Below are 20650 nucleotides of genomic sequence, written 5' to 3'. Positions count from 1 at the left end.
ATAACACTTGGCAAGATAGACCTGTGTTAATACCTGGACGGTATTGTAAATCTATAAGAGTAAGTGTAGAAGGAACAATAGTTCCACCCATTTGGGACTCTAGAAGTATCATGTATATTGTATGGCTTGCTGGATTAATGCTCATTCTGTTTCCAGCTGCATTCTGCAGGTAATTTTCATCTAGGGTTGAGATGTTTGTCTCACTGGGAAAGGGATTATGCCTTTGGAAGAATTCATAGAAAATCTTTGGTGAAAAATGTGGATTTAACAGAATTGTTTTGATACCACCACATTTCTGCACAATTACTGATTAATGTTTCGTGGGTGGTGCTGGGAAAGTGAGTTGGGTGGCTGGGAAGAAGTGGAGATCATGACTAGTAAATCAGTGTGATAAGAAATTGTCAGTCATTTGATTATTTTATTAATGTGTGTGCACTTTGACCCTATATTAGTTGTAATAGGCAGCATTTTAATAGTATCTAGGTGGGTTGATAACTATGCAGAAATCACCAACTTCAGAACCCATGTTCCAGGGTGTTATTGGATCCCTTGTTGATCTAACTGATTTTTCTGCCTTTTGTATCTTGCTATCTTAACTGGCACAGTGATGTAGCTCGAAGGCTACCACTTCTCCATTCGAGAAAGCATTGGTTTAGTTATAAAAATGTTTGGATTTTCTTTTGAGGTAAACAGATGAAAGAGTGTAGGACTACATCAGAACAGATTAGCAAGTAGGGATTTCTCAGTTCAACTGAGTGAGCATTTTTTAATTGAAAGTGATCAAATGCTATAAAAATTGGTCATTTTTCTTTGTGGATAAATAGCAATCTGATGTAGGATGAGGAAAATTCATGCTGAGGCTCTCTGCAATAATATGTTTCACACCTCATCAGCACTAAGTATTAAAGCCATAAAACTGAATGCATTGTTTGGTAACCTGAAAACAGTGTCACAGTGAAATTAGCTATTTGTTATAACTAAGTATTGAGCACTAAAAGGGCATGGGATCAGGATGGAGCCAAATAAGCTCTTTAGGAAGACTGATGACGTGATATATTAAGGCGCTTGCATTATCTTTAGTCCGATTACTTAATTGACTTCTAAAATAGGTTATTGTTGGCTTCCAGAAATAAATTGGATATTGGGATCTCAAGATCTTTCGCATTATTCTCTCCCCTGAGAAATTTTTTTTAATGACCTCCTAAATTTATCATTACTTAGCTAGTTTAGTTAAGGTGCATTAAAAATGCTTAAGGGAGGTTATCTTCATCATTCATGCTTTGTTTTGTCATTTTGTTCAAAATATAGTGCCACTGCCTGCTTTTGCTGTGGAATGAATTCCTCACTGGGCCTCCACGTGCCCAGATGTAATTTGTTTTTCATTAAGGTGGCTGTAAACCTTGGTTTGTGGACCACTTGTTCTGTGAACCCAGCCATTTATACTTGGCATTTTACCACATTGTTTGTCCTCCTTGAAATTTCATTGGCTTGGGCATTTGGGAAGAACTGTTGCCTCCGTGATCAGGTCATTTAAATTTCTTTATATCAGTAGCTTGACATATGCATATTAGTGGATTCTTAAAACCTTGTGTGGTATCCAAAGACTTCTCAGGTATGAACCTAAGTGGTCCTTGAAGGCAAAGAGCATAGATATTCTTATTTTAAAAGGAAATGGTGCACATTGTTTGCAGCCCCTGCTACCTGGAAATGCATGTTCAATCTCCAGCTATTGGACTACAGCCAAGTTCAAATGATTCCAGAATGTGAGCCTGATAACCAAATCTGAATGAGCTTGGCAGACTCCATTTTCCCATGCTTCATTTCCAAACCAATCTCCAAGACAGTATTGAACTTGTCAGGGCTGTCTTTTATCTACCTCTTTAGAAAAATCACTGCAAATCAATCCTGAAATTATAAGTCAGTCAATTTAAGACACTACTTGAATATTCCTTATTGCTTTTACTTATTTTCTTATGTGAATGAATAAACTAGCGTTATGTTACCAGCTCATTCTTCCCTTTCATTAGATCTAATGATACAGCTGGTACGATTCACTATTTCTTGTATATATTCTGCCAAGTAGATCTGATATCTCAAACCATCAAATTTTTCCTGAAACAAATTTGTATCTGCTGATAGATTTCATGAATTTGTTATTAGAGCTATAAAACCCAACTTTTATTGTTATAGAAAAATATTATTGCTCTTTTTGATTTTCCAATGGCTGGCAATTTTGGTCCTTTGCCAAATCATGCACTCAGAGCTTTCTTTTATATCATCCGGATACTATTTGATGCAAATAAATATTTGCTTTTATGGTTCAATCTTCTGCTCCATTTCTAACCTTCATAATAAAAAAAATCTGTTTTATTTGGTTGAAATCAAATTTTATTTTTACTTGGCTTATGATGACATTCAAACCATGTTGAAATTCAGAGTGAGTCCTGATCAGAACTTTCTGTCATCCTGTGACCCTGCAAGCTTGTGTTTGTTCTTTGCCATTTACTTTAGATTAGATTTGCCTTCAGCTTAGTTATTTGCCATGTTCAGCTGATGCAAGTTGATCCCTGTTATCTTTGTGTGGGTATTCTCTAGTTATGGAGGATTGATGATCAAATTACCCGCAACTACTCCTCTGTCTACTTCACTACCCATTCCTGTCTAATCCATGATTTTTTTTGCGTGGCATGGTCTGCTAACAATCTGGTCACCATTGTTTTACCTTCCTTGAATTCTAGCCTTCAACACTTCATGGTCATCATTGTATTGGACGGGATCTGGAATTGTGTATGTATTGTTGCCTGGCTTTGGACCAAACTCATCATACCCATCCTCATCTAACTTCTCTGTAGATTGTAGCTCTTAACTTTTTTTTCTATTTAACTTGCAGTAGCTTCACAGAGATCCGCTTTCCATCAAATCACATAATCTCTTTGTAATACCAAATTCAGACATTGCTGATCACCTCCTTTATGCTTTGAAATGATCATATTTCTGGGGAATCTAACTTCTCCGTTAAACTTCTAATTTATCTTAAATTATTCTTAACTGTCACTGTTTCTGCCCTCACTGTCCACTCAAATGGAGCTTTCACTCTTATGGAAGTTTCCTTCAAGGTCTTTTTCTCTTTTTGAGATGTTAATTGGAAAGAGTGGGTTTAGGAGGTGGTAAATGTATGTCTATGGAAGTGTCGTATCATGCTGGGAAACATTAGGCTAATTGAAGGTTGCCATATGACCAAGAGGAGGAGTGGCAGGGTGGGCGTAGTTGATGCTGCAGCCAGTCAAGGTGCTACTTCTAGGTCTGTATGAAGAGTTTGCAGAGTGGCGGAGATAACATTTGAAGAAGAATTGGCTTGGGCTTTCTATTTGGGTCTCTAATTGTAGTCAAGCAACTCAGAGTGGTCACCCATTTACTGTGGTAAAGGTTACTTCATTCTTGTAGTTTATAAAACTGTTTAAAGATGTAAAGGTTCCCAGATATGTACAAAAGATGAAGCTTAGAAGGGTAATTCCAAGTGCAGAGAGAGACTAGTATTAAGTTGCATTGTGTTGACTGCAAGACTGTTTTCTGAAAACAAAACCACGGGCCTCAAAAATTTATCCTGTAGATTGCGCAGTTGTTTTCTGAAAACCACCATGCTCTCAGTGACTGAGCACAATTATGTGGTTGGAGGAGAGATTGGTGAAAGTAATTCTGTTCAGTTTCTGGTAGTGTTTTGGAATTTCTCATTTTGACCCTATGTTCTTTTCACCACAAAGCATTCATCAATTTTACATTTAGTCTCTGTCTTCACCTCATCTACCTCTGCTTCTGCAGTCTTTTCCCTGTGCTGGGAATGAATTACACAGCTTGTGCAGTGTACAGGTACAGCATAGCAGCAGTACCCAAGTATTTAAAGCCTTTAAGAGGACAGTTATCAAACAAAGGAAAAGGAAATGACACTGAGCCTCGTAAGGAGATGGCAGAGAAGGTGACCAGCAACTTGGTCGGAGTTGTAGGTTTTAAATGCTTTATAGGAGGAAAGATTGGTAGGAGGGAATTCTGGAGCTTTGGGCCTTAACATTGGGCTATTCAGGGTGTAAGACTTCAGAGCTTGTAGATTAGAATTAGCTTGAAGGGTTACTGGAGGGGATTGGAGGAATATTGGGAGAGACAAGACCATGGAGGGATGAAAACAAGTTGAAGAATATTAAGCTCCTCAGGAAAAAAGTTGTCTTTTTTGAAATGTGCTACTTCACTTGATGGAAAACCCCATTGTACACACTGTTTGGCTGTAATGGATGTTGGTGATTTTGGGATAAGTTAGATTGCTCACGAGCAGAAGTTCTAAATCTGGAGCTGAGATGGGCGACTTGGTGTGGATTTGTGATTGACTCTGGTCACAACTGAAAGAAAAAGTGGAGTACTGAGAATAGAGAAATATATTTTAAAAATTATACTTTTCTGTGTTTTCTTTGCCCTTTTAAAACCTTTGTGGGAGGTGAATTCATGAAGTAGATTAAGCAATTTTGAGTTGCAGTGGTGAATTTTTCAAAGGAATGTTACAAGATAGGATGTTTAAGTAATGCATACCTATAACATAGATAGCAAGAAGCATTATACTTTTTTCCTGGGATCTAATTTTAAACTTTATTTTTGAACATCTGTGTGACTGGTTGAGAGTTTACCTAACAGCACACAGTAGCACTCCCACCTTTTTAAAAGCAAAACACCTTCACACAAAGTTGATTCCCAGTGGCAAGTTGGAATCCAAATCATACTTGCACCCAAAAGTGGATTGAAAATGGTTGTTCATTATAGTATATTAAGGAATTTAATTTGCCCCTCAACATCTGAATATCTAGTTGCCTTGTTGGGTGAACAGTCAGGAGGTGAGCAAACAGCTAGTGGCAAACACCCAGTGTAATAGTGAAGAAAAAAGGTAATGAAGACATTTGGATTGCAAGGCCCAGTTTATCTACAGCTTGGCACGATTTTAGCAGGAAGGATTATAGATGAGGTAAATCTTAAGTTACCAGATATTCTTGCATTAGAAAACAGAATTCAGAGTGAAAGAAAAGTTAAACTCTGTTTTTGATGTAGTTTTCAATTTAGTTAAATTTAAAGAAAAACAATTTTGTCGTCCTCTTACAGTTTATATATTTGCAAAAGCTGTTTGATCTTTAAGGTGATGAATTTCAGGAAGTGTCATCTCCCAGTCATGATCTTTTACTGCTATAGAAGAGGTACACATTGTAATTCATTTAATTTAGCTTTTTCACTGCATGTTGAATGTGCTCCCTTTTTAATTTAGAAAATTTAATGGTATTGTCTTAACTTTTTCTGATATGCAATCTCATAAATTAACCTCCAATGCAAACATTGTTAATGTGAAAAGTGGTGTTAAAATTCATTTGGAAATCCACTTGCTCGAGAGAATTTCTAATAGCCACAGCACAATTGCTAATAGTGGTCTGAAATTTACACAAAGTTGTGATTTTTGCGTGGAGCTGTTGGCTTTTACCTCTATCTCTTCAGGTCTCCTGCTGGAATGAACTCCCTCAACCTTCTTTGTTTCACTTTGTGGTTTAAAAGCTGCTTTAAATCTCAGCTTTTTGACTAAGAGCTCAGTCATTTCTAATCCCCCTCTCCAACTCTTATATAAAGGCAAGTTGAATATTGCACTGTTGAATTTTTTGTGCAGGGGAAGTATTGTACAATTACTACAAGATCAGGCAATGTAAAGTACAAAGCTTGTGTGCAAGGGATAAGGTTCTCCTGCAGAACTTCTGTGAAACTGTTGGACAGTAAAAGGAACTTATAGAAAATTTAAACCATGGCAACCACTATGATCTGATTTGCCATTTCCTTCCCCAGCCCTTCTCATAACCTTTGTGAGGAAGATTACTTATTCAGTGCCAGACTGTGGTCAGATTTTTTTTTGGTGTGTTCCAACTAGGAATATTATGAATTAATTCATTTTGAGTAGGGTTCTTGTGCCCATTTCATCTTGAACTAAATCCAAGTATATGTCTTCTAGGTTAGCAGGTGTGACAGCGATTTAATTTGGAGTTGAATGTTTGTTGCCCCTCCTTGGTCTGGTTGTGGGTTTGAAACTGGGCACTGATTCAGCAGTTTCAAACAGGACACGGAAACGCAGAACAATCACTATGAACTCAGCTCTTGTGAAATGCGGCTGTTAAAAACTGGGCTCTATGTCCAGCTTTCATTCCCCCCCGACTCTCAAACAAGTGACGTCCTGCTGCTCATCTAGTGATAGCCATCACGTACTCTGAAATTCAGTCTCTCCTCAAGTCAGTATCTTGCTTGACCGTTGAGTAATCATTAATGCAGTTTGGAAGCTGGCATTATTTCTTTTATAGATGTTTACTTGAGTTTTATTTAAATATTCTTCATCATGCTATGCAACTTTCTGAGAGTAACATTACTGCAGTCCGTGGATACTCTCAAGTCTTTACAGTCCAATTCTGACCACGTGAGTTGATTTATTCTTCAATTTTCCCTCTCCTTCTATGAAATACCATAGCCCTTCTTATGTTAAGACCTGCAGTTCATCCCAGTAGTGGTTCAGACTGTAAACACAGTGTTACAACTCATCCCACCAATTCTTTCCTGTATTATTTGAAATGCTCATTTGCAATTTGGATTTTTTTGCAAACCTTCCCGACATCAGTGAATAGAAACAGCGGGAAAATCAAATATTTGGCTGCCTGAGGCCATCCAAAGTGATGGGCCATGTTGCCTTAATTGAAGGCAGCAAGTGGAGCGACCAGCACGGCATGATACCAGCCTCTCATTAAATGTAAACACACAAGCAGCAAGATAGAGATGCCTCATTTTTACTTGACAAGACTACTATTGTAATTGGGCCTAAGTACCAAATGTAACATCCAGTAAATAACCCTGCAATGTGAAAATGCTATTGCAGTGGGAGATAGTTTAATTAGAAGCTTCTAATGGTAGCATACTTGTATTTTAATTATAATGGGAGTACTTGAAATCATTTTGTACTTTGCTGTGCAGAAATTATGCAAAGGGAGTCTATCAAATACATTTTAAAAAAATTACATTAACTATTTCCGCTTCTCCTGAAATATGAACCAAGTGAACTGAGCACCAGTAAAGTAGATACATCAACGGGATACCCAGACTCTGACCTGCGCTGTTAGCTACAGTATTTCTGTGACTGGTCTAGTTAAGTTTTTGATTAGTGGTCACCAGATGTTGATGCTGATGGATTTGACAATGGTAATGCCATTGAATGTCAAAGGGAGATGGTTAAACTGACTTTTGTTGATCATTGTATGATGAAAATGTTATACTTATGGACAAAAGATGGACTTTGTCACGGTTATGCCCTTCACAGACTGCTTCAGGACGAGAAGCTGCAAAAGAAACTGACCACTTCAATCCACAGTGAACATCTCCACCTTTGACAAGATGCAGGGCTGGACATTAGTGTAGCAGCTGAAAGATGGCCCATAGAAAGTCTTGCATCAAAGTCAAAAGTCTAAGATGAGCCTGGAGCCAAATGGTGACAGATTGATGGAATCTAACTATGCTGCTGATTTGTCCTCAGTTCCTCAAGTATGCCCAAGTGTGACCTACTTGATTCATTCTGAATCTGTCCCATTCAGCTTAGTGATAGTGCCCCAACACAATGGAACGTACCTTCAATGTGCAGAGAGGACATAGACTGCACAGAAATGGTGCATTGGTCATTCCTGCTTGTATGACAGATTGGTAAAGGTAGTGTTAAGTAGGTTTCCCCCACCCCCAATCTCCCCCCCTTGTTTCTTTAAGCACCTCAGGTCTCAGTCAACCTGCTATAGTACTTCTCCCAAACTTCCCAGGTAGTTTCCCCCATCGAGAGTGCATTCTTTGTTCTTGCTATTCTGTGTTCCCAAGTGGTGGTCAACGTGGAGAAATACTGATTCATCAAATGAAGGGAGTGGTAGGTGCTGGCAAAAGGTTTCCTTCCCACTGTTTGACCTAAAGTTTGATCTTGATGGGGTCCAGAATCAATGTTGATTTCCAGGGCCACTCCTTTCCAACTGCAAAGCACTGTGCTTGCTAGCTTTGTTTCTCCTGACTGTGGAATAGGACATACACAGCGCTGGGGGGTAGTAACAGAGGAGCCTGGAATGTTGGATTGGGTTAGCAAGGGGGACTTTGCAGGTTTGACTGCTGGGTGCCCCTTTGTTACGTTTGAATCTAATGATTATTATCAATGTTGGATGATGTGCTCTGTGTTGTTATAGTTCCTTGTAATGACTTTACTGTGCATTTCTAATAAATAGTTGTGGAAATTGATAGAAATGCCATGAGAAATCGAGGAAGGAAAAGGGAGGGGCTGATATTAGCTAAATCAAGATGATGAAAAGGGAGTGGGGTAGTTGGAACTCTGTAGGAGTCTCCTTTTTGTTTTACTGAGGTAAAATCTATCAGAACAAAGTTTTGACTCTGCGAAGACTCCTGCAGGATGTACCCAGTCATTGAGGTCATTTAAACCTAGAATGAAAGATTATCAGACTAAAGGAATGAAGGAATATGGAGATAGGGAAAATGGAGTTGAAATAGTAGATTAGCTTGCCCAAGAGCTTTTTTGTGCCAATTCCTGCTCCTTCTGTTTCCAGTCAAATGCCCAAGAACCAAGTGATAACAGGAAACTCTCCAACACAATCAATGAAGAAGACTTGAATTCAAATCCCACCTTAGTGACATACAACACGGATCAGGCTCTTCAACCCACTGAATCTGTACTGACTGCAAGCCACCCATTTATACCAAACTTACATTAATCCTTTTATTTTGCCCACATTCTCATCAACTCCCCCAGATTCTACCTAGCTAGGGGATTTAAAGTCAGATTGTTCCCCATAACTTTTTTTTCTCCCTCTGTGGGTAGTGCCTGACCTATTTCTATATTTATTTCAAGTTTTCAATATCTACAATATTTTGCTTTTGTTGAGTTATGCAAGTTTTTTTTGTTTTCCAAGGCAAGATTAAAATCTATAAGAGCAAAGATTCAACTACTAAAGTAACTTCATTCCAAAATATTCTTTCTTCTCTGTGGTTTAAGTCACGGTTTCATAGTCAAGTCATTTCAATATATTGAGATACCTATTTGAATGCCTATCCGCAAGTTGTTTATTTTGAATGATACTAGACGTGCAGCTGAAATGGAACAGAAACCCCCTAGCTGCATTGATGAGGGATCTCACCTGAACTATTACTACATGTTATTCTTTCAGTTATTTCTGCATTTCTTTCAGATTCTCAGTATTTGTTTTTTTTTAATATTTGCTCCTATTTATCTGATGTGAGTTGATCCAAAATTTGGCAATAGGCACAGCATTTGATGGAAAACATTTATGAATTAAGAAAGATTTTACAGAGGCTTTGTTTGCAGTAACAAAATTTTAATTTCCGGTCTTTTCCTGGCATTGGGTACGGTTATTATTCTACACTGGTAGAAAGTTGAATCTGCAGCTTTTTTTATATAAGAAACCAACAAAATGATTATTTTGAATATGAAATTGCAAAAGCCACAAATTGAGACAATCCTCACTGCGGTATGTCCCATTTGATGCAATAATTTAAAAGGTGATTGATCAGTGTTGTTGTTATGTTGCTAGTCTAGCATGAATCTGTAGAACAGGAATTCAAATCCCAACAGCAGTTTAAGAATTGCAATTCAGGATTTTGAGAAAGCAACTGGAAATTTTAGAAGTTGATGTCAATAAAAATTATCATAAAGGTGTCAGATTATAGTGAAAGTTCATCTGACTCCCTAAGGAGAAGGAAACCTATCAGCCTTATCTAGTTTTGCTTGTGTGTGACTTCTAATGTGGACAGCTATTTGCTCTGGTGGGGATTCAGCCACTCTCTCAATTCTATCAAATCACCACAAAGAATGGTCTGCATCTTTATTAATTCAAAATCCTAGCATCACTGTGGGAGCACCTTCAAAACACATTAGAATAGTTTGAAAAGAAAACTTACTACCACCACCTCAGGGCAATTTGCAATGGGCACTAATTTCTGGCCTTGCTGGTAAGGCCCAAATTCCAAAACTGAATTTGTTTACCAGTTTTTGATGATGGACTTGTAATCAAACTTCCATTTCTTGCTGCGTCCTCTGATATTATCCTCCATTTGATACTACGTTGTTTTCTTTATTTTTGATCAGCTTATTAATTCCTCCTTTTAGAATCCTGCAGCCACTTGTGCAGTGCTCATTTTCAGCACTCCATAATTGATAGTCATGTTTTTAACTACATTGGCCTTGAGCTCTGACATTTTCTCCCTGAACCCCTCTGTCGCCCTCCCTTACCTTTAAGGATGCTCCTTAACACTTACTGCTTTGACCAAGCTTTTAGTCTTCTCTGTTTATCTCTGTGTAAATTAGTGTCAAAAATATTTTCAGTGATGAACCTTTTAATATGCAATGTGAGATATTATATATAAATATGCAGCGAAGAATATTGATTCTTGCCTTTCTCCTTGGTGGAAGTGTTAAAGACCATTAATAACTTCATGGGAAATTCCGAAAACGTTCGGTAGAACCCTGTCTCATTTTCTGCCACCTTCTAAGATGAGTGTAATTTCTGTGGAATTAGAATGCTCCACTTAATGAGTTTGAGCAACGTTTGCATATTTAGTAGCTATTCTGGTAAGCGGTTGCATGTTATTACCAGAGGTGAACAGTAGGGGACAGTATGTTTGTACATTAAAGCCCAGTGATTGAATATGGTGTTTAATTTACACCCACTAATATTACAGGAAAATATGCAAAGCAAGAGCATAATATAGATCTCTCTTTGTAAAGTTAGTACAGGTCATTTGTGCTGTAGTTTATCGTAAACTCGTAATCACCAGCTTTATTTCTGTTACTATGCAGTTTATTTTTTTTGACTGATTTAACAGCAGGTATATATAGAATCATGTTTCCACAAGAAAAATGCAGAATCAAAGAATAGTTACAGTAGTTAGAGAAGCCGTTTGGCCTGTCAAGTCTGTACTAGGTCCATGTTGGAGTAATCCAGTGAATCCCCCTTCTCTTCCCATAACCTTGCAAATCCTTTCCTTTCAGATACTTAACCAGCTCTCTTTATAAAGCTACAATTGAATCTGCCATTAGAACTACCCCTGTCAGTCATTGCAGACCCTGCTTTGTTTTCTGTGTTAGATATGGATCTTTTGCCAGTCATTTTCATTCTATGTCCCTGGCATGACTCTTTTGCCAAGGGAACAGTTTCTCTTTATCTACCCAATTTATAACCTTCATGATTTGAAATCTCTATCCAATCACCTCACAACCTCCTCGGTTCCAAGAAGAACCACCCCAGTTTCTCCAGTCTTTCCACAGAACTAAAACCTCACATCTTTCCTGGTGGTGCCCAGAACTGTACATTACACTGCAGCCGTTGCTGAACCAGGGTTCCTCGTGGCTACTTTGCTGTTATGCTGTATAGCTCTATGTACAAAGCCCAGGATCCCCTGTGCATTTTTAACCAACAAACCTGTCTTGCCACTTTCACTGAACTATGCAATATACCCCCAGATCCCCCTTCTTGAACCTGTTTTAGAATTGTATGCTTTGTTATATTCCTCTTTTCAATCTTGCATTCAAAAAGCAACACTTCACATTTCTCAACGTCTATGTGCCCATTCTACCAGCCTACCTATATCGTCGTGAAGACTTTCACTATCCTCCTCGTAGTTCACTGCACCTTCAAGAAATAGTGCCCTGCATACTTAGATCAAGGTCATTAGTACACATTACGAAATGCAGTGATCCTTGTACTGACCCCAAGGGACCTGTACCGTACACTTCCCTTCAATTCAGAAAAACAAACTTTCATTACTACTTTGTTTCCTGTTGGCTCACCATTTTACTATCCCTGCTGCTCCATCCCTTTTTATTCCAAGGTATTCAATCTGATGACAAATCTATTACACAGCAACATATCCAAAGCCTTTTGGGAGTATGTATGTACATCAACCATATTTCCCTCCATCTACTACCTTCTCTGTTACTTAAACAAAAAAGTCCTAATGCAGTTATCATGTATAGAGAACTACATGACCTAAATCCAGAGTTATGCCATTGGTCACTATATTGTTCTAGTATTTAAGTCAGTATGCAACTCTTCCTCCAAGTATCTTGGAGCATAAAGGACTATATCTCTGCTTATATCTAGTTGTGGTCTTGAGTACATCCCAATTTCTCTCTGTAAATTTTTGCACTCAGCTGTCCGGGTCCAAATATTTACCGCTTTAACCATGCTATAGGTCAGGTATCCAAATATTTCCTTGTGTGGCTTCGTCTCATTTAGTTTTATGGATCTGTGAAACACCCTATAAATGTTAAATATGTACATGATTACACCAAGCATCAGTTGATATATTCTGGAAATCTCAGGCATGGCTTTTGGCAGGGTGTTTTGACCTTGGGTCCACTGTGGTACAATATATATTTTTAAAAAAATAGGAAATGCTGGAAGTACTCAATCCTTGCAGAGAGAACAGTGTTAACTTTTCAGGTTGATGACCATTCATCAGAACACTTGCGATCAAAATGGGTTGCAGAAATATCCTAGAGATGAGGTTCAGGAATGGCTTGGTTTGATTATTACAATAATTAAGGATATTTTAGGAATTAGCCAGAGAACTACAGTTTCCCTTGGTAGGGAAATCCAAATCAATAGAGAGAATTCTAATATTGTAACTAATCAGGGAATTGAGATTTAAAAAGTACTGAATAGCTGACAAGATGGCGAATTTGCCTCTGGATTGAATTGCTAATTCTCATGCACCTTGCAAATTATTTAAACGCGCCCTATGGTGCAAATCTAGTTTCTAGATGTATATCATATGCAGGGTTTTATTTTCGGTTGTCGGGTGTTTACAAAACCAGCCAGCAGTATCTCTTCAGCAGGACATGTAGAGTTGGTCTACAGTGACCCTTCATCAAACTGAAATATTGAGTGTGATTCCCTCTTCACAGATGCTGCCCAACCCTCTGAGTGTTTCCAGTATTTTCTATTTTTCTTCGGATTTGTAATGGGTGCTATTTGTAGATTTTAGTTCGCTCTGAAACTGTTATTTTCAATCTGTTGGGATTGTGTTATCCTGTACTCTTACAACGATACGGAGGGAGGCTCCGTGTCCTTTTAAGAGTGCAGTACAGGATAACACCTAGTCCCATTGGTTTCATTTCCTTTCATTATTCCCCATGCAGCTTATTTTCATTCATGCTCCTTTGAATCTTTCCCGTAAGTAGTCACGCTATATAATAAGCAGAGGGAACTGAGTTCTAAACAATCAACTTAATTGCAACCTGTGCCCTACCTGTGCCTGGACCTGACACTGTGGGCGTTCCTGTGCGTGTAACCTTGTATGTGGAAATTATGGAAATTGGGCCCGCTGAACCTGTGCGGTTGCGGCTTTGTACGTATATATTATGCTAATGAGTATCAGGTGAGCCAATGGGCGGCGCAGCTGGTGCCGTTCTTTGCATGTATTATGCTGATGAGCGTGCCGTGGGGTTTTGTGGAGGAGCGGCGGCGGGCGCTGTTTGTCACCATCACAGGGTTCTTTGTGGAGCCGTGGAGGTGGCTCTCCAGGTTCACTAGCAGTCCCAGACAAAATCCACACACTCTAACCCTCACATCACTCATTCTGCGGCGACCGGGCAGTCACAGGCAGCAAAGCATCGTTTCTCCAGCATCTTTCTTTTGAAATAGCATGAATGCTGAATATTATAAGTCACTGGCGATGGAGCTTGGGGTTTACCAGCTGAGGAATTTCTCGATTTCATTCCTTTCCTCTTTGCTTGGAACAGAAAACGCCTCCGTGAAATTAGACAGTAGGTAAATGTCGGTGGTTGCATTTTATTTTGGAGCAGTGCAAGGTCGCTTCTGTTTGAGGCAGTCAGATACAGTACAGCAAATGCCTCTTGTATTGCAACAGTCTGCGATGCTAAAGGCGGTGACAGCTTCGTCGAAGTCTTGGGCTCTTTGTGGGGAGGGGGTGCGGGGGGAGGGGGGGGGTTTCTGGGGAAAGTGAGTTTGTTTTTTTCATGTTTGCTGGGTCCCGGGAGCTCCTGCTTGAATATGTGCCCCTGGAAATATTGTCGAGCAATGCAGGGAAAAAAATGGCTGGCGTCGTCTCACCGGCTTGTTATTTTGCCGCATTACAGCGGGGGACCCCGGAGTCAGCAAAAAGTGAAGATAACGGCGTTCTTTTTTGTTCAAAGCTCGATCCTACACATGGAGCAAAATGGGTTTAAATTCTTAAAAACAAAATTGCTGGGGTCGGGACGAGGATATCGCTCTGTTGCATACCTTGCAAGCTGCTCGCACGGCAGGGGAGGAGTGAATATAATGCATCAGATATCACAAAAACAAGGCTATTATCAGGTTTCAGCTCTACATTAGATCTTGGCAGGGGCTTGATTTGGCTGTTATTCGCCTGTTTGTTTTTTTTTCGTGCATCAGTCGGATTGCTGCCTTAATCTTGTTTTCTTGTGTTTCTTTTGCAGTTCTTCTGGTGCCAGTGTGGTAGCCATAGACAACAAGATCGAGCAAGCCATGGTAAGTGGAGCCAAATATTTATGTGGTTATGGGGAAGGGGGTTATTTATTAATCGTCCAGTAATGTCAAGAAAGGGGGAAACAATTCGATTCTTTGAGCCCTTAGGTGTAGGAGTTGTGGGAGGGGGAGAAGGAGAGAAAGGGCAGTGTTTTAGTGGGACTATGCCAAGGAAGCAGGACCAGGAATAGAAATAATTCCCAAATCACAGGTGTAATAAGGCAGCTCTGGCATTCGCTGTACAGTGTTGTTTAATGTTTCCACCGCTAGTCCTCTGTATCTGAGGGCATTTATTGTTCATTCGCTTGCGAATCAATGCAAAGATGCTCAAGGTGAACCAGACACAGCGTTTTGGTTGTTTGCATCTGTCTTGTACAGCATGACCTCGGGCAGAAACTATCTCTGCAGGGCGAGGCTAAATGTTCGTGTTTTATAATTCGAAGTGATTTAAAATCCCATTTCCTGTTACTGAAACGCCAGCAGATCGAGTAAATATTTTCCCTGCTTGCATATCTCAAACGCCAAGCTTATTTTGTCGTGCTCGTTTCGGAGTGCCCTGGAGGTCTGGGTATGGCGTGGATTTACAGCCCAATCTGGCAATGGGTGAGAGAATGTGTGGTATAAGGACACTGGGCTCCTCTTTAATGTTTGCAACAGCAGTGCAGTGGGCAGGAGTCGGGGCCTCTGTATATTGCGGCTGTAGGAGGCGGTAGAGGGTTGAGTGCCCCGCGAGTGAGAAATGTGCCAGAACTTGCTAGAAACATTGAGGCTAACAGGCGCACAGTGACGGGTGGAGATCTGCTCCTCTCTCCATACATGCTGCTCGGTCCACTGGGGATCTGTTGATCCACTGTGATTGGACTGCGCAGAGGTGGCCGGCTCTGGATCAGTGTCCACCGGCGCCGCCGCACGGTGGGGCCGAAGCTCCCCGTTGCTGGAGTGGGTGCAGAGGCCGAGCCTCAGTGCGTCGCCTCTGCCGCTCGCACTGATCTTCCGGCTGCTGCCAGACGATCGCAAACCTTAAACCCGGGCTATAAATAACTCAGCCGCCGATTGGCCGCGGCCGATGACGTGGCGCAATCTGTGGGTTTCGGTGACGTCAGCAGTTGTTAGGAGCGGGAGACGACGGAAGCGGGAATGCAGGGTGGGGAGGGGGAGGAGGGGGCGGCGCCAAGCGTGGACGCCCGCGACTGCCGCCGGAGCCAAATGGTAGCTGGTGGTAGCGCAGCCGGCCGACCCGCGCAGGAGCTCCATGCAGTGAACGCATTTCCCGTGTCCCAAATATTTAATGCATTTGGCGCAAAAGATCAACAGCCTTCGGCTACTATGCATTTAAAATCGTGGCATGCACAGCTAAAATTTCTGCATTCAGCAGGCACGAATGACTGATGCATAAAGCAGTGTTCGTCATCAGCAGTAACCTCTAATATGGTAAAACAGACCACGGTACTTCAAAGAGTTATTGAGCAGAATTTGACATAAGGACAGATATCCTCGTGGTTAGTCAAGGAGGCAGGTTTTTTTTCTTAAGGTAGGAATTCCAGAGTTCAACTGAAGCCGCAACTAGTGGACAGGTGGGGTACAGGAAGTTAGCACCGGCCCAGGGGAACAGAGAGAGGGAATGATGAAGGAATGCAAACCAGAATGAGAATTTTTAAACTAATAGTGGATCAGAAACCAATGTAACTGAGTGAGCAGAAGGGTGATGAGTAGGTAAGTGGAGTGCTGTGGAAGTTAGGATATGGTCAGTCAGATTTTGGCTGTGTTGTTTACAAGTGTAGACTAGGCAGGATAGTGTTGGAGTAAGTGAGAGTAGAGGTAAGCAGCACAGGCATGGGTTTCAGCAGTGGATAAGCTGAAGTAAACAATGCTGTGCAGGTAGAGAACTTGGTTACTGAGGGAATGGGGTCAGAATCTCAGCTCAGCTTTCAATAGAAGATCAATATTGCCTTGACCATGGCGAGAGGTAATCATACAAGGGTCTTTTGGCTCACGTCCACGCCAGCCAAAAGTGGAGCCTTGTTGGTTTCTCCCACTTCTCGTCTCTTGATCAATATCTCTGTTGGTTACCGACTCCTCGTGTGCATCAGTTTTAAATGTGATGGGTTTCTGCCTCTACCTTCTTTTCAGACTGAGAGTTTAACTCTCATTCTGGCAAAAATTATTTTCCTTTAATCTTGCTGTCTCATACCATAAATCCACTCCTTCTAGTTATTGACCTTAATTTCAAGGAAAATAGGTCTGACGTACATCCAGTATGATTTAGCATAATTTTACACACACACAGTTAAATCTTCCCTCAGCCTCCTTTTTGTCCCAAAGAAGAAAACAACAGTCTCTGCTCATAACTAAACTTCTGCAGCCTGGCAGCATTTCTTCTAATCTTTACATTCGCTCTAGTGTGGTGATCAGAACTGTACACTCTAGTTGTAGTTTAACTGGTGTTTAATACTGTCCCAGCGTGACTTCCCTACTCTTGTAATCTGTGCCAGTCAAGGCAAGCATCACAAATGCTGCTTTAACACTTTATCTAACCTGCTACCTTTTGTCATCGGTGGATGTGCATTCCAAGATCCTGCTGTTCCTCCAAACTGTTCAATGCTCTACCATGCATTGTGCATTTTCTCACCTTGTTTCACACCTGTAGATTGAATTCCATTTGCCATTTTATGTGCAACTAACCAGTCCATTGATATCTTACTGCAGTTTATAAGTTTCTTCCTTGCTGTCAAACACTATTTTGGTGCCTGAGTAAATATTCTTAACCATTAGGTCTTCATTTATTTCTAAGGCCAAACAATGAAAAACAGGAGGCTTGGTAATGAGACTCAACTGCATGCAGCCCTCATTCAGAGGACTGGAAAATGATAGTTGGGGCTTGTGCTACTGGGATAATCTGCATTTGGGCCCAGCAGTGTTTCCATTTGTAAACGTTCCAGACCCTTCACCTTGTCCTCTTTATTCTTTCCAATACTTAACATTCTTCCTCTTCAATGTCAATGGTGTTCATTTCGTGCTCTCTTCTGCAAACTCAGACACAAAGTAACGACTTAGAGCTGTACTTTTCATCTGTCTCCACGTCCTGCTTACTCTTTTGGTCCATTTTGGACTGATTCAACCACAATAGTGTGGACTTTGTGCCAGAGATGCTGCTTGCTGATATTTAATTGGTGAAAACCCAGTTTATCCACAAACTGGTGATGGGTCAGAAGTTCTTAGGTGCAGTAGGGTACTATTGGCAAACATATGGGATGATGTATGAAAGAGGAGGAAGATGAAATAGAAGAGGTAACTGTGGGATAGCTTAGCCATGGCAGATAATTATTCACCTACTACTGGTTGCAACCAGTTGAGACCAATCCTATTTAGACATCTGCTGAGGAGAGGTGTTGGTCAGTATTTTTAAAGGCTGCGGGTAGGTTGTGAAGGATGAGGAGTGAGAGTTTACCATGGTCATAGTTACATGTTACAGTTGGTGCTACTTCATTGGAAAGGTTATTTTAAGGGCAAGGATTTGATATTATGTTCTTGTGAGGAAAAGGTTGGAAATCACATGGGCAACAGGAGTATGTCATTGCCCCCTCACACCTGCTCCAACTGATGGTTCACCTCAGCTCCCCTTTCCTGCACTAACCTCACAGCCCGTGATTTCCTTAACATTCACAAACCCATCGATCTGTCTTGAATATTCTCACAACATGGGAGCTTGCCAGGATATTGCAAAGAATGCACTTTCCTGATTTTACACCTCATTTGAAATCTCAACATTGAGGGTTTTTCCTATTATCATATTGCTTCTTTTCAAAAATTAACAATCATTATATTAATAAATCAAAACGTCAAATTTAATGGAAGATTGGGGATACTTGGAACAGCTTTAATGTACTACAGAGCTGATTTGTTCTTGGTAGATATTAAACTAATATCAAATGAGCAGAAAAGGTCAGTTGAATGCCTTAATAAATTGTGGTTCTTTTTAAAGGTTCAGTAGATAAATGCTTAAATGTGTGGTTTTGTAGTGTACAATGTAATTATCTTTAATATAAATCCTTGTTTTTTTAAGGATCTGGTGAAGAGTCACTTGATGTATGCAGTGAGGGAGGAAGTGGAGGTCCTTAAGGAACAGATCAAAGAACTGGTGGAGAGAAACTCTCAGTTGGAACAGGAGAACAACCTGCTGAAGACTCTGGCTAGTCCTGAGCAGTTAGCTCAGTTTCAGGCACAGCTCCAGACAACTGGCTGTTCTCCGCCGGTGTCTCAATCAGGACAAACCACTCAACCCACACCACCCAACGGAGGATCATCAGCTTAAAGTCCAGGCTGTACAAACCACTGGGGCCATCGGGCTTTGCAGAGAAGAGAAATAAATCTGTCATATCAATCATCATGTAATATTTCATCGCACACCGACAATTCCTAATTGGTTACAGGAACTAGAGTTGTATAAAGTCAGAAAGAAACTCTCTTCAGTGTTAAGACAGTTGTCTTTGGCTAAAGGAGTTTGCTTTGGGGGTGTGAAATGAAACCTTGTTCTCAAAGAGAGTGGTTGTATGCACAAAAGAGGAGAAGCTGTCATGCAGCCCTGAGTGCGGGTTACCAATCATTGCTCATGCTATGAGAATGCGTGCAGTTTTATTTCATTCAGCACGCCTATATCCGTGTGTGCATGCGCATGTATGTGTGCGCACTAATATAACCGCTTCCTGACAATGTTGAGGAAGATGTGGATCAGAGGCAATCAGATACTCTGGAGTCGAGGGGGCCGTGCCCTCCTTTACAGCGCTATAGGCCACTTTGAATTATAAATGAGCTATGAAGACAAAACGGGAGTATGAAGGCAAAGCTGAGCAGTATTTAACTTGAACTTATAGAACTGTCACCTTGGACCTTAAATTGACAAGTTTGCTTTGTTTACACTTCTTCTCCAGGACGTGGAGAGGGGTAGATTTTTCAATTTAGATGTGACTCTAAAGATCTGTGGCAATCCAAAAGGTTGTTCATCTAATGTATATTGTGTATGTAGTGTAAGTATTGTGTAATATAGAGCTGTAACTATTAGGTTGTACAGATTGAAATCTTGCTGTTTCACTGATCCAATTGCATTTGGACATTTTTTATGCTGTTGAACAGAAATAGCATTCATGAACAATTATGCTGTTTGAAGATACTGCAGGCCTGGGAGAATTTTTTTTGTAAGTTAATGGTACGTGACAGGTAATAATAGAAAGTAAGTGGTCCACTGGTCCCATTTCTATCAAGGTAAAGCAGCGGCAAATGCTACACTTTAGATGCATTGACAGAAGTGGTCTCTCAGTCAGAAATAGCACTGAGAGGTGAGAGTCTCTGGGTTTCAGTGGAATTGATTCTTTGTGATGCTGTTGGTTCAGTAGTCCTTTGGTCTGTCAAAACCTATACTGTAATGGTTAGATTCCTGTAGGTTCCAGGAGCAATAGATTCATCTGGCCTGGGTATATTTGTTGCTTCTAGCTGGTGGTTGAATACCTTCTGAGAAAATTGTATTCAACAGTAGTACAATATTTAGAACACCCACAAGAGTGTGTTTCATAATTAAGCACTCCAGACCTGAAAAATTCTGTTAGCAGCTCTGATTTCTGCTATGGGTTTCACATTAACAGTGTTGCTTATGTTCTGGTGCATGTTCTGAAACAGTTATAACACATTCAATTATACTCGACTGCTGCACAACTTCTCAACTTTCAATAAACTCATGTTGGTAAATAATCGACTCGAATTCAGTGTTACTTTTAACTATAAACTGTAGCATTATATGGGATCGGATTGTTTGAGAGAAATCTTATTAGTCAGAACAGATTTCTGTTTCATTAATCACCATTCTAGCAGCTGAATCCAAGCTATGATGGCCACTAATGCTCGGGAATGAGGATCAGTACCATAAACGAAATGGCAAAGCTCCCAACTGAGGATTTATGCTTTTTTTGTTAGAGAAGCAAACCTATTTTAAGCCAAAATTGTACAGGCTTAGAGTATTTCCTTTCACGAGTCACAGTAATTTCTGTGCACTCAAGTCT

At 40.4% G+C, this 20650-nt stretch overlaps 1 protein-coding gene across 3 annotated transcripts in view; it reads left to right on the top strand.

Moving 5' to 3' along the window:
* Positions 1 to 20344, top strand: part of tsc22d1 (TSC22 domain family, member 1) — a 162192-nt gene extending 141848 nt beyond the window's left edge. For 2 of the 3 annotated variants that reach the window (XM_052013749.1, XM_052013751.1), the window contains exons 2-3: positions 14552 to 14603; positions 18664 to 20344. In XM_052013749.1, the coding sequence (XP_051869709.1) occupies positions 14552 to 14603; positions 18664 to 18912 (301 nt within the window). In that variant the 3' untranslated portion in view covers positions 18913 to 20344. Of the gene's footprint in view, positions 1 to 13552; positions 13881 to 14551; positions 14604 to 18663 lie in introns of those variants that run through there. The other variant, XM_052013752.1, reaches the window with a different exon arrangement.
* The last annotated feature ends 306 nt before the right edge of the window (positions 20345 to 20650 follow it).

The sequence above is a fragment of the Pristis pectinata genome, chromosome 4 (assembly GCF_009764475.1).
Source record: "Pristis pectinata isolate sPriPec2 chromosome 4, sPriPec2.1.pri, whole genome shotgun sequence".
NCBI lineage: Eukaryota > Metazoa > Chordata > Chondrichthyes > Rhinopristiformes > Pristidae > Pristis > Pristis pectinata.
The sequence above is the reverse complement of the archived record's forward strand: the minus strand, read 5'-3'. Positions and strand labels throughout refer to the sequence as shown.